This window comes from Rhinoderma darwinii, chromosome 1, assembly GCF_050947455.1.
Source record: "Rhinoderma darwinii isolate aRhiDar2 chromosome 1, aRhiDar2.hap1, whole genome shotgun sequence".
In the NCBI taxonomy this organism is placed as follows: Eukaryota; Metazoa; Chordata; class Amphibia; order Anura; family Rhinodermatidae; genus Rhinoderma; species Rhinoderma darwinii.
The window spans coordinates 80,846,549-80,860,780 of NC_134687.1; the positions used below are offsets into that span (position 1 = coordinate 80,846,549).

A 14,232-nucleotide genomic window follows, 5' to 3' on the forward strand; every position below is an offset into this window, starting at 1 on the left:
CAGGTCCAAGGGGGGAGGTGCTGTGTAGCACTATATACAAGGGGGGTGGTGCTATGTGGCACTATATACAAGGGGTATTGCTGTATAGCACTATATAGAAGTGGGAGCGCTGTGTATCACTATATCTAAGAGGGATTGCTGTGTAGCACTATGTACAAGAGGGGGAGGGCTATGTGATGCTATTTACAGAGGGGCATGGCTGTGTAGCGCTATTTACAGGGGTCAGTGTGTAGTGGTATCTACAGGGGGCGGTGTGTGCCTCTATCTACAGGGGGCTGTGTGTGGCTCTATCTACAGGGGTCTGTGTGTAGCGCTATCTACAGGGGGTTGTGTGTGGTGCTATCTACAGGGGATGTGTATGTGGTATTTTACTCTACAGTGTTTGACACAATTATATTCAGGGGCGCAGTCTATGGTGCTAGAATATTTAGAGCCCAGCGTTTGGTACTATTTTATTCAGGGGTGCAGTGTTTGGTTCTATTATATTAATATTATCTTTATTTATAGGTTTGGAAATAATATTATCTTTATTTATAGGTTTGGATATGTTGGAAAAGTGAGGAGCCAAAGACATCTGAGTGGCAAATCCTGCAGAAATGGGTCATGGCCGGGAAAAGTCGTCATGAAGTCTGGACCGGATGGAGAAGAAAAGAGGAAAAAAAAACTAGGTCGTCACCTGTGAGTCACTAGATTTATAGACAATCTGTCATCTCTCCTGACATGTTTATTATAGGAAATCCTTGTATTTCACAAAAAGACTTTGTGCAGTCCAGGACTGATAGACAAATAAGTGTTACTATTCCCCTTGTCAGGAGAATGTGTCCCTACACGGTGCGATACTGTCAGCGATGGTTGGAGACTGTCAGTATGTGGGGACACAGCCTTTTGACAAGGGGAGTAGTAACACCCATTTGTTAATGTCTGGACAAAAAGGAAGTGTTAACAATAGTTATAGGGCGGCGGTGGAGAAGGGGGGCCCAAGTTTGGGTAACAGCCCAGGGCCTATTGGCTACTTAATCCACCACTGCCTATACCCCTCATGATTGGCTGTGCTAGAAAGGGGCATGTGATAATTTTTCTCTGTCTTCTCGTCTGCTTCTGATCTGTTAAATGGTGCAGAAAAAACACCCAAATTTTCGTGTTGTAAAAAATATGTAACAAATTTGATTCATGTAGATTTGATACGCTCATCTCTAAATATTAATTAAGAATTCTAGGATTCTAGAGCATAGTAGAGAATACCTGTGCGCCTAGCTGAGTAAAGTTGACCAACTTTGATTTGATTATAATTCATCTTATATCAGCTTTCAGGAGAAGAACGGAGCCGCTGGAGATCAAGCCATCAGAGATTCCATCTGTTGGATTGAACTTGAAAAAGCATTTTGCAGCTTACTATGTATTATAATACATACAAGCTGCAGAAGTTAAACGGTTAAACATTTTTAATAAAGACCAATTAGAACAATTAAGTTCAATAAAAAAAATTGTTCCAAAGGTGTCCAAAGTTATTAAGTAATTTTGGAACTTTTGTTATATCTAATACAAATGGATAATTTTCCATTACTTAATTTTCTTACTCTTGACTATTTCGTAGGGGATAAAATAGAAATAACAGCAAAGCTAGTTTTAGAAGTAGCTTCACATCTTACATTTATTTGAAACAACAAAACAATAAAGCTTCCCTTAGCTATTTTATCTCTAAGGAGGACTGGGTCTGAATTAGAACGTTTCAATTTCACAATTTATTGCCTTGACACTGAATCTTGCAACATATTTGGAGGACTACCTACTTTAGACATTAAATTGTGTAGAACTTCATATCAATGGAAATAATTAATTAATTTGTTAGTGAACTATATCTGGTTTGGAAATATATCTATAAATTAGTTATTGAGCTCAGGCAAAGTATAACTTTATTATATGGCTTCCTATTTTTATTCTGATTGATGTTTTTCCATATATCTGTAAAGTTGCAACTTGTTTGTATCTTACATATTAAGTAATTTTCTATTAGTTTTTATTATTTATTGTATTTGTATTGAAAATTAAAAAAAATGTAATATGACTTCACATTCTAATAATGTATAAGTGGAGAGGGCTGGCTTCGTAATACCCATCAGTTCACTGAAGAAGATAGATAGCATTTACATTCAGTCAGGTGATATGGATAGATGAATTTAGAAAAATAAATTTCAGAGTAAATGCACATGGGTTAAATTTGCTGCAGAAAATTGCTGTGAGCCAGACTTTGCAGGGAATTTCTTCCGAAAACTCTCACCAACTAGTATTTGATTTGGTGAAACTCTTCGTCCGGATTTACTGCTGCAAACAACAGAAGAGGTGATAAATAATACTATACTCCCCTCCCCTGGCGCTCCCATAGCAAGGCATCCCTGCTCTCATTGGTTGCTCTCCGTAGAGCCGGCCCCCTGGGATGTATCTCGTACCAAGTGACGCTGCAGACTGTGACTGGCTGCAGTAGTCACATGTGACAATACATGTTTCCGGGGGGCCATCTCAGCACAGACCAGCCCGGGGAGCAGGGTCGCATCATTACAAAGGTCCGACAGGAGGTGAGCATGATCTTTTATTATTTTAAATTGGAAAAAAGGTTTTTTTTGTAGTTGCGATTCTTGTTTCAGAAATTCAGCTATTTTTCAGGAAAAAAACACAACATTTACCATTTGTTGAAGATTTTTACTTCCCAACTCAACTCAATAGGGAAACTCTGTAAAAAAAAAATATGCAACCATTTTTAATCCACGCATGTCAATTTATGCTGTGGATTAAAGAATCCACACTACAGGTCAATTTCTGCACAAAAAAATTCTGCAGCATCTGGATAAGATTTGTTAAATCTCATCCACTTTGCACTACTGTAATAAGCTGTAGATTTTCGGTCCCACAAATCCGTATGGAAAATCCACAGCAATAACACTACATGTGCATTGGACAGGGGCGTAACTAGGAAAGACTGGACCCCATAGCAAACTTTTGACTGGGCCCACCCCGCTGGGTATCACACAACCCCCCCTTGTAGATAGTGCCTCCCTATAGATTCCACCCCACAGCGCCCCCCTATAGATAGCACCATACACAGCCCCCTGTAGATAGCGCCATACACAGCCCCCTGTAGATAACGCCTTACAGCCCCCTATAGATAATGCCATACAGCCCCCCTATAGATAACGCCATACAGCCCCCTGTAGATAATGCCATACAGCCCCCTGTAGATAACGTCTCACAGCTCCAAATCCCCCTGTAGATAACGCCATACAGCCCCCTGTAGATAACACCATACAGCCCCCTCTGTAGATAACGCCATACAGACCCCCCCTGTAGATAACGCCATATAGCCCCCCCCCCAAATAAAAAAACGGCCTATAGTTTGTCCTACAAAAGACATGCATCCCTTATCCACAGGATAGGGGATACATGTGGGATCGCTGGCAGCGATAAGGAAAACGGGGGACCGAAAGTCCCCCGAAGTTCTCCATGACAAACCTCGGACTTCCAGCGTCTGCGCAGTTCAATAAAAATGAAAGAAGCGCTGGTCACGCATGCGCACGAGCGCAACCGGTGCGCAAGTCCTTTCTATGGAGCTGCAGACAGACCCTGGAAGTCCGAGGTTTGTCATGGAGAACTTCAGGGGACTTTCGGTACCCCGTTCTCCTTATTGCTGGACATCCCAGCGATCACACATGTATCCCCTATCCTGTGGATAGGGGATGCATGTCTTTTGTAGGAACAACCCCTTCAGTGGCGTCGCGCTGTAGGAGCCATAGCGGCTGCTAGCGGAGCCTCCGGCCATGCTGCGGGCCCCGTAGCAGCCGCTACGGCTGCTATAGCGGTAGTTACGCCACTGGCAGGGGTCTCACAATGTTCAATCCACAAATACTGAAGATCATCTCTAAACCTGAGAAATCTGTATTTGATATAAACACCTTGCTCTTTTACTGTTGAAAACTTGTACAGCTTGTGCACATTTGGCCAATTACTGAAGCAGCATTGTAGCCCTGGATCTGGCTCTCTATGGCTTCTTTGTGCAGAACAAATGCTGATGTTTTTAATCTTATAGTAATTGTGCAAAGTAAGGCAATCATTATAAGTTCAGAAATGTTTCAAGATGTATATCAAACTGTAATGCACTTTAATAAACCGTATAAGGAATATTTCCATGCCAAGTTCATTGCAGCTACAGACAGGTAGTTATTTTCTCAAAGTGAGAAATCTAAAAATAAAACCATCAGAAAACACCTACTCATGACATAATATTTGCAAATAATAAAATCTGATTACAATCACAGAATCTATATCTATTGCAGGATATAATGATAAGATCAACATAAACTAATCCAGCTAGACACTTATATTATAATAATCTTATTATTTACAGTACTTGAAAACCTTAAAGGGCAATTACAGTTTCAGCAAATAAAATGTATTTGTTGTATACTGAAAACGTATATTTTCCAATATAGTTTCTGTATTAATTACTTACAATTTTCAAAATCTCTGCTTGCAGTTATTCAATGGAAACCTTCATTGTTTACTTCCAAGGGATATAAAAAAAAAATCTGCACTCGTCACGTGATGGACACACAGGTGTTTGGTTTGTTACAATTTCAGTACAGTCATCAGACCTGTGTCCGTTAATTACATGGCAAGGATTTTTATCCACTGAAAGTGGACAATGAAGTTTTCTATTGAATGTCTGCAAGTAGAAATCTTAAAGAATTTATAAAGAAAATATGTTGAAAATTTGTCAATAAACAATTAGAAAAATTCTAAATTTATTTGCAAAATGCATGCCTGTGGCCAAAAATTATTCCATTTGCAATCATGCCGAACCCTGTATGGGAGACACATTTTTTCATATACATCAAGCTGCCCCATTGAAGAGAGAAAAAACCTACTTGAACGTTCAGTTCCAGATCAGATTTAGGGTTTGAACTTTCATGGAAAAAAGGCTAGAAAATATCAAACACGTTTAGTTATAAGATGACCCTTTCATCTAGCCTTTAAATGACACTGAAGACACTGAAGAGAATAAAAAAAATGTTCTCTAGACCCTGCTTCCTAATCCAGAACTCCTCTTAGTTGAGAGTGTTTTGCAAAGGTAATTGATAAACCCATCACATCATAATGGGGTGAATTTATTAAGACTGGCGTTTCATATGCCAGTCTTGATGAAATGTTAAATACTTTTGTGTCAAAAAAGACAAAAGTATAATGGAATAAGATGCAACAAGTTTATTATGAGGTGCACGCCTCTTAATAAATTTGTTGCATCTTCGGCTGTTTGTGCGCCACTGAGTGAAATCTGTCAGGAGCTGGCATAGATTTTGCTATGATTTATACCAGCTCCTGGCATAAATTATAGTAAATGTGTTGGGTCATTGGTTGACCTGCCCCTTTTTAGAAAGTGTTGAGAGCAGCAGAAATTATTGGCATAGAAACTGTAGTAGAAAAGGTGGCAAATTCCCCCCCCCCCATCGTGTGTTCAGAGGTCGCAATATGCCACATACAACAATGCAAGACGATAATCTATAACAACATATTTTATGGTGACTACAAAAAATGAAAATGATTGTGTTAATGTAACATCATAACACCAGCATGTTACCCATACTGAATACAAGATAACAGTTTACTCTCTAAAAGTCCATGGATATTGACTTTAGAAACATTAAAATGTCAGATAAATGTATTACAGATACATTTTATCGCGTAATATGATTTTTGACTACATTCAAGTATTCCTAAATGCAGAGGCCAAATGATTAATGGCATTGAATTTTTGGAGATTTATGCAGCTTTGTCTACAAATTACTTTGTGTTTTCCTCTCATATGGGGATTATTTATCAATATGCAGCATTTCTCTTTAGTTTTTAACATTTAAGTAGGAAAGGATTTATATTGTGCTGATAAACAACTAAACGGAATATTTTACTTCCACAAAAATAAAATCCTTTCTTCTTTGCGCTCTCTTCACATGACTCTGAGCATATCCTTTGTTTCTGTTATTTTATTCTTGATGAAACTTTTTGATAAAGCCTCAGACTTAAAATCTGAAATTCAATTACTTTAGAAAGAATGCAGTAGCACTATCTTTTTCTCTCCCCTGTTTTTATGCCATCATGCTGAATTTTCACACTTTTGATGTCTACTGTGGCATTGAAAACGTATTAACCTGACTGGTAGAGCTGAAACAACCTTACAACCCTTTTTACGGAATATTGGCCTGCTACGGCTGTCTGTTGTTCTGCAGCTCTAGCACATGCTGTGGTAAGTGCTGCTTCTATATTACTTGACAGCCTTCTGGAAACCTTGGCTCTATACTTTGAGTGTTTTCTATTTCTCAGAAAGGGAATAAGAATGTCTATTTTCTAGATATAGTAACATGTAACTTGATAAAGGGCATTTAGGGCAGTTGGACCTCTTATTAACCCATAAAATAACAAGCCCATCCTGTCCCTTCAAACTTGGTTCTTCATGAGAAGTATGCAGATTTCATTGGTAATCGGCTCCCGCATAAAGGCAGGGGATTTTGTATGGGTTCAATAGACCCCTATTATGAGTGCCCCTTTCTCATATGGCAAGACATTAGAACCTTACAGCCCATCTGACAGGTAAGTAGCATGCAACAATACTGTCAGATAGATAGGGGGATTTAAAAATATCCAGTATTAAAGGGGTGTGTCGGGCTTCTATTTTGTTATTTAGCCCTCTTTTTAATGTTTTTTTTCCTCCCTGTCCATCCTGTGAAGCCATAATATTGATTTATATTGCAACTGTAACAGTATGCTTTCAAGAATTTATTTAATTTTGTGGTTGTAAATACAAGACATGTAAAAGGAAAACTAAATCTTAGCTCTTAATTGTCTCTGTTTGCTATAGAGTTCCATATATTCAATTATTCCATGTGAGCAACTATTTTAGGCTGGGGAGGGGCTTATTGTAATGTTCTGACAGGAAGTCCTGAAAATGTCTTCCCCGTGATCACTACTTTATCTCATATATATACAGGTCTAAGAACCTCCAGATATATTAATGGGGTTGTCCAGTCCTAAAAAATGTATGACCTATCCTCAGGATAGGTCATCAATATCTCATCGGTAAGGCACTGCGGCCCCTTCGAAACAACTGATCGGCGGTGGTGCTGTGAGTCGGACCCCAACTGATGAGATATTGATAGCCTATTTCTTAGAACTGTACAAACCCTTTAACATGTATGTATATGTATGAATAATATTAGTAGTTTGTACATTAATTTTACTGCTCCATATATAAAAAAACCCAAGAAAGAGCAGATGATCTAGGCGCTGCCAGTGCTGTTAATACATCAATTAAAAAATATAATTGGCTGAATGTACATATGGGAAAGGAAAGTTAAATAAAATACTGATGAACAAGGATACAGGACCAGATGGATTAAACCAAAGATTTCTTAAAGAACTCAAGTTAGTTATTTCTGTTCCACAGTTTATAATATTTAGAGATTATATAGTGACTGGTATAGTGCCAAGAGACTGGTGCAAGTCAAATTTGGTGCCCATTTAAAAAAGTTAAAAAAAAAAGGCTCTAGGTCTTCTCCAAGGGGAAATATGTAGGGACTATACACAGGAGTGTGTGACAGACAATAATATTACAAGTGATAGCCATTCGGAATGGCTACTTGGAATGGTCCCCGGTTATAAGGGGTGTACCCCAAGGTTCAGTTCTGGCACCACTATTATTCAACGAATCTAGAAGATGATATTAATAGCACTGCTTCTATTTTTGCAGATGACACCAAACTATGTAGCATAGTTCAGTCTATGGAACAAGTTGAGAAATTACAAACCGACTTGGATACACTGAGTGTTTGGGCATCAACTTGGCAAATGAGGGTTAATGTGGATAAATTATGGGTACTAATAATCTGCATGCACCATATTTCCTAGGGGGAGATATACTGGGAGAGTCACTTGTTGAGAAGGATCTGGGTGTATTTGTAGATCATAAACTAAACAACAGCATGCAATGTCAATCAGCTGCTTCTAAGGGCAGCAGGTTACTGTCATGTATTTAAAAAAACCAAAGCCATGGACTCGCGGGACAGGCACTTAATATTACCACTTTACAAAGCATTAGTGCGGCCTCATCTAGCATATGCAGTTCAGTTCTAGGCTCCAGTTCATAGAAAGGATGCCCTGGAGTTGAAAAAAAAAAAACAGAAGAGCAACTAAACTAATGAGGGACATGGAGAATCCAAGTTATGAGGAAAGATTAAAAAAATTAAACCTATTTAGCCTTGAAAAAAGACGACTAAGGGGGAACATGATTAATTTATATAAATATATGAATGGCCTATGCAAGAAATATCGTGAAATCCTGTTCCATGTAAAACCCCCTGAAAAGACAAGGGGGCACTCCCTCTGTCTGGAGAAAAAAAAGGTTCAATCTGCAGAGGTGACAAGCCTTCTTTACTGTGAGCAGTAAAGAAGCAGTATCTATGGAATAGTCTACCGCAGGAGCTGGTCACAGCAGGGACAGTAGATGGCTTAAAAAAAGGGTTAGATAATTTCTTAGAACAAAATTATATCAGTGCTTATGTAGATGTAGAGAAATCTTGTTTGAATGTTGATCAAGTCTGATCGCCACTTGGGATCAGGAGGGAAATTTTTCTTTTAGGGCAGATTGGCTCATGCCTTATGGATTTCTTTACTTCCTCTGGAAGGTAAAATATAGTTCTAAAGTTTACCCATACCCCATTCACTTCAACCTCATCCTCTTCTATCCCTTTGTTGAACTTGGTTGAACTTGACGGGCATACTGTATGTTATTTTCAACCATACTAACTATGTAACTATGTAATTAACTCCCATTCATTGCAGCTTCGATAAAGCACACACACATTCTGCAGTAATGTCTATACAGAGAATAAAGGAAGAGAATGTGTGCCTCCAATATGGCCACCCCTAGATACGTTTTTAATAATAAAAAATAAATAGATCCAATAATTGAAAAAATAAATAAAAACAAATTGGTGAAATTTAACAATGGCTCTACACCAGTTTTATGGCGTTAAAAAGTTGTCAATTATACAGCACGCCTTCTTTGAACAATAATTTGTGACTTTATTTTGTTTTACCTCACTTTTGCCACATTTTAAAGAAGTGTGAGGGATTATTGTAAGGTGGCGGGTCCACCCACAGCCCAACAAATTACTATAATTAACGCCAGAAATTAGCTATGAGCCGGGATAGAATTCACTTTCTGGTGCCCAGACAGTCTTGCTCCTGCGGGCTTCTGAAGACTGGATTATGAACCGCCAGTCTTAGTAAATCTGCGCTATAATTTCTCTACTACAGATGTACATCTTACTAAACCAAATATGTTTTGAGCCCCCTCTATGTACTTGAGGTGGCATAAACGATTCTGTGATTAGAAAACTCACTTATGGCTTTATCTTGTAGTTTCAGCCTCTGGTCTGGACTGCTGTACGGTCACATGACTCTTGCTCTAACTAACCGAATCTTACAGTAACTGCTTTACGGGCTGTAAGTTGGTCTCTTTATTCATTCCTAAGAGACTCACATTGAATACATGAGACATTCCATTTAAATGCACAGAGCCACTGGGAAAATACTTTTATCTCTTGCATTAAAATGTTGGCAGCTTTCCACGGTTGGTGTATAAAAGATTTATTTAAAAGAAATTAAAATTTTATTAGTTTCATGGTTTTTTTTGGGTGGTGAAATTTGCAAGAAAGACATTTAAATGTACTTTATGTCATCACTGCTGCGGTGAATTCAAGAATCAATTATTTGTATTCTTAAGATGTACTAAACATACATGCTCCATGTCTCCATTGTTTGCACTATGTATTTTCCATATCAACAATATTAAAAATGTATGTGAAAAATCTGCCTTTCATAATTCCCTGTTATTATTTAAAATAAACAGTGGGAGACTTTCTGAGCAACATGTAGTTCTTTGACTCTGCTTCTTGACTCACAAGTACAGTTGTAAATTTGGATCAGCATGAGTTTTATCTCATGCTGAGAGTTAACTTTGACTTCTACTTTTAATTATTTCTGCAATGCATTTCCAGAGAAGCCCTTAAACTAATGTTATATATAAAATATGTACTTGACAAAGAACTCTGCTGAGGACTTCTTCATCTAAATCATCTAATTAGTGTACTGAGGAAAGGTGTGATTTCTTAGACTTTAGTAATTGATAGAGAAGGGTTATATATATATGTGTATGTGTATATATGTATATATATATATATATATATATATATATATATATATAATATCTAAAATGTGAGACTAACTAGAGTGGTCAACACAGTAGGAGAAGTCATGATTCTGAATATTTTCAACATTGGGTTATGCAGATCACTAAAACTTATGATCCATTGATTAAGTACCAATTTAAATCCCTACATTGATCCTGCCATTCTTATATTGTTGACATATTTAATATTACCGTTTGGTATATGTTTAGTTTTGTTTTATATCAACACGTTATATGCACCAATTAGATATAACATTAAAACCACTTATCGTGTGTGGTCCCCCTCGTGCCCTCAAAAAAACTCTGATCCGTCGAGGTATAGGTTTCACAAGATCTCTGACGGTGGCCTGTGGTCCCTGGCACAAATAAATTAGAAGCAGATCCTTTAAGTCCTGTACGTTGTGAGGTGGGGCCTCCATAAATTAGACTTTGATTGGATGTTCAATTGGATTGAGATCTAGAGAATTTGGAGTCCAAGTCAACACCTTGAACTCATTGTTATGTTCCTCAAACCATTGCTGAACAATTTTTTTTAGTGTGGCATGGTGCTTTATCCTGCTAAAAAATGCCGATGCCATTAGTAAGGAAATACTGTTGCATAAATGGGTGTACTTGGTCTGCAACAATGTTCAGGCAAATGGTATTTGTCAAAGTAACATCCACTTGAAAGCCATAGCAACACACTGGCTTCCCTGGCTTGCCTGTCTCCTATAGTGCATCTTAGAGCTAACATTGAGTTTTCAGCAATTTGTGCTACAGTAACTGTTCTGTGGAATCAGCCCAGACGGGCTAGTCTTTGCTCCCTACTCGCATCAATGAGCCTTGGGTTCACATTACCTTTTTGCCAGTTCATTGGTTGTTCTTCCTTGAACCACTTTTGGTAGGTACTAACCACTGTATACCAGGAATACCCCACAATACCTACCTTTTTGGAGATGCTCTGACCCAGTCCTATAGCCATCACAATTTGGCCCCAGTCAAAGTCACTCAGATCCTTACTCCTGCCTATTTTACAGCTTCTGACTCATCAACATCAATAACTGACTGTTCATTTGCTGCCTAATATATCCCACCCCTTGACAGGTGCCATTGTAATGAGTTAGTTAATGTTATTCACTTTACCTGTAAGCTGTTTTAACCCCTTATTGGTACTTTCTTGATCCCGCAGCACTCTGTGTTTCAAGGGTGCGTGAGTAGGCTTCCAACGTATAAAAAATGGGAACTCAGCACTCCAATGTATTATGCAATAAGTGATATTTTATTTCAGATATAGCGAAAAGTAGTAATCCAAAAATAGGTTGCAACTTCTGTATTCCATAGCATGCATAATTTAACGTCTATGGCCACGGCCCGTCGTTCTAACTTACCCCTCGACGGCCGTGGCCATGGACATCCGAGTTGCTTGCAGCGTCATCCTCCTGTGAGGCGCCGGCACTCACTTCCGGGTATCGAGACTGTCTCCAGAGGGCGCCCGCGCATTCACGGTCTTAAAGGGCCAGTGTGCGCATAATTGCAGGAAGTCTGCAATCTAGCCCAGAATGCTAGAATGGGCTACAAAAGGGGCCTTGCCGTCTTGTTCTTTGCCTGAGCGTTGTTCATTACCCAAAGTTTGTCTTACTAATGGCCCCCTAGTGTCTTCCAGTCTCCTAGTGTATCCTGTATCCTGTTCCCGTGCTATCCAGATCTTGTGCCTTGCTGAGCTGTTGCCGTGTTGTGCCGCATTCCACGCCTGTTCTGCTACACTACGCCTGCCTTGCTGCTGTCTACATTGCCTCAGGTACCCTCTCTGGATTATAGACTCTGTACTATACCAGTTTGGCCAGCTGTCATCCCGCTACGCGGTAAGGTCCAGTGGGTCCACACCCCGCATCGTGACAGTACGCTCAGGCCATGGACTCCGCTGGTCAATTCAAGGGCATGTCACCCTCCCAAGCCATGCAGGCGGACCTGCAGGATCTCCGAGCTAGACTTCTTGTGGCAGTGGACTCCATGGCACAGCAGCTATTGACACTAGCTTCATCTCTTCCTGCCTCTATGCAAACTCCTCAGATCGACCCTCCTGCTACTCCTCCTGGCAGTTCCGGCTTGGATCCTCGGTTCTCGCTGCCATTACCTTCTCGGTTCTATGAATACGCCAGTACGTGTCGGGGGTTTCTGAACCAATGCTATATCCATTTTACCCTGCACGCCCAGGCTTTTCCGTGGGACGGAACCAAGACTGCCTTTATCGTGTTTCTACTTGCCGGCAAGGCCCTGGCATGGGCAAACCCTATCTGGGAACGTCAGGGACCCGAGACTCAAGACTTCCAGGGGTTTGTGCGGTTATTCCGGACTGTTTTCGAGGAGCCAGGTCGAGTCTCATCGGCAGCCACTGCTATCTTTAACCTTCGCCAGAGGACACCTCCGTGGGCGAATACACCATCAAGTTCCGGTCCCTGGCAGGAGAACTGTCCTGGAACAATGAGGCTGTGGTGGCATCCTTTTGGCATGGTCTATCGTCCAAGATCAAGAACGAACTGGCCACTCTGGTCACAAGAGGAGGGGGCGTAAGAGGGATACTGGTAACGTCTATGGCCATGGCCCGTCGTTCTAACTTACCCCTCAATGGCCGTGGCCATGGACATCCGAGTTGCTTGCAGCGCCATCCTCCTGTGAGGCGCCGACACTCACTTCCGGGTATCGAGACTGCCTCCGGAGGGCGCGCGCGCCCGTGCGTGCACAATCTTAAAGGGCCAGTGCGCACATAATTGCATGAAGTCTGCAATCTAGCCCAGAATGCTACTGGGCTATAAAAGGGACCCTGCCCTCTTGTTCTTTGCCTGAGCGTTGTTCGTTACCCAATGTTTGTCTTGCTAATGGTCCCCTAGTGTCTTCCAATCTACCAGTGTATCCTGTATCCTGTTCCCATGCTATCCAGATCTAGTGCCGTTCTGAGCTGTTGCCGTGTTGTGTCGCATTCCATGCCTGTTCTGCTACGCTGTGCCTGACAACTGCCTGCCGCCTGGTCTCAGCCAAGCCTGCCTTGCTGCTGTCTACATTGCCTCAGGTACCCTCTCTGGACTATAGACTCTGTACTATACCTGTTTGGCCATCTGCCATCCCGCTACGCGGTACGGCCCAGTGCGTCCACAGCCTGCATCGTGGCACATAAGAGCAGGCTGCCTAGCCACCACTCTCCTTCCTGGGTGGCCACCATCTCAGTGCATGTATTTACAAGTACATAAGTGGTTATATGAAGTTCTGCTATATAATATACAGGGGAAAAGTTAAGAAACGTTCTTATGGGGGGTGGAGCCTGACCGTGCTTCATGGCAGACGTGTGCTAACTTTTCTCTCGATGCCGAGCACCTATTTCCCTGCTTCACACAGACCAGATAAAGATATGGGGAAGTTGACCATTGAGGCTGTCTCCAGGGATCCTGCCTCGAATTCGAAACCTACTTGTCTGCAACCGGAAGTGGATAAATACTTCAGAAAACCTGAGTCGATCTCTCCAACGCGAACACCCAAAATGGCGCAGACGATGCACGCGGCTTCTCAACACTCAGATAAGTCCGATGAGGATAGCACAGCAGATCCAAATGACCACATTAACCAGGCCATGCTTTAGTTAGAAGACCAAGAAAATAGGAGCAGGCGGAATCATGTCCGTATCCGCGGCTTACCTGAATCATATGCTCAAGAATCTATTATGGCGACCATTCCACAAATCTTCTCCTCACTACTTGTCCCGGAGAGGGCAGAACCCATTATTATTGAACGAAAACACAGAGCTCTGAAACTTAAGCCGCCTTCAAATGAGCCAGCAAGGGATATCATATTTAGGCTCCTCAACTTTGCAGACACTTCAGTGGTGCTATTCAAAACCAGGGAAGATGGCATCTTTACCTTTGAGGGACATAATATACAGCTATTCCAAGACTTGGCGCCCCCTACACTAC

At 40.8% G+C, this 14,232-nt stretch overlaps 1 protein-coding gene across 1 annotated transcript in view; it reads left to right on the forward strand.

The window, feature by feature from the left end:
• Positions 1-14,232, forward strand: part of TUSC3 (tumor suppressor candidate 3) — a 716,299-nt gene that overhangs the window by 137,613 nt on the left and 564,454 nt on the right. Inside the window, exon 2 of the mRNA XM_075860043.1 lies at positions 538-678. Coding sequence (XP_075716158.1) covers positions 604-678 — 75 coding nt within the window. The 5' untranslated portion in view covers positions 538-603. The remainder of the gene's footprint in view (positions 1-537; positions 679-14,232) is intronic.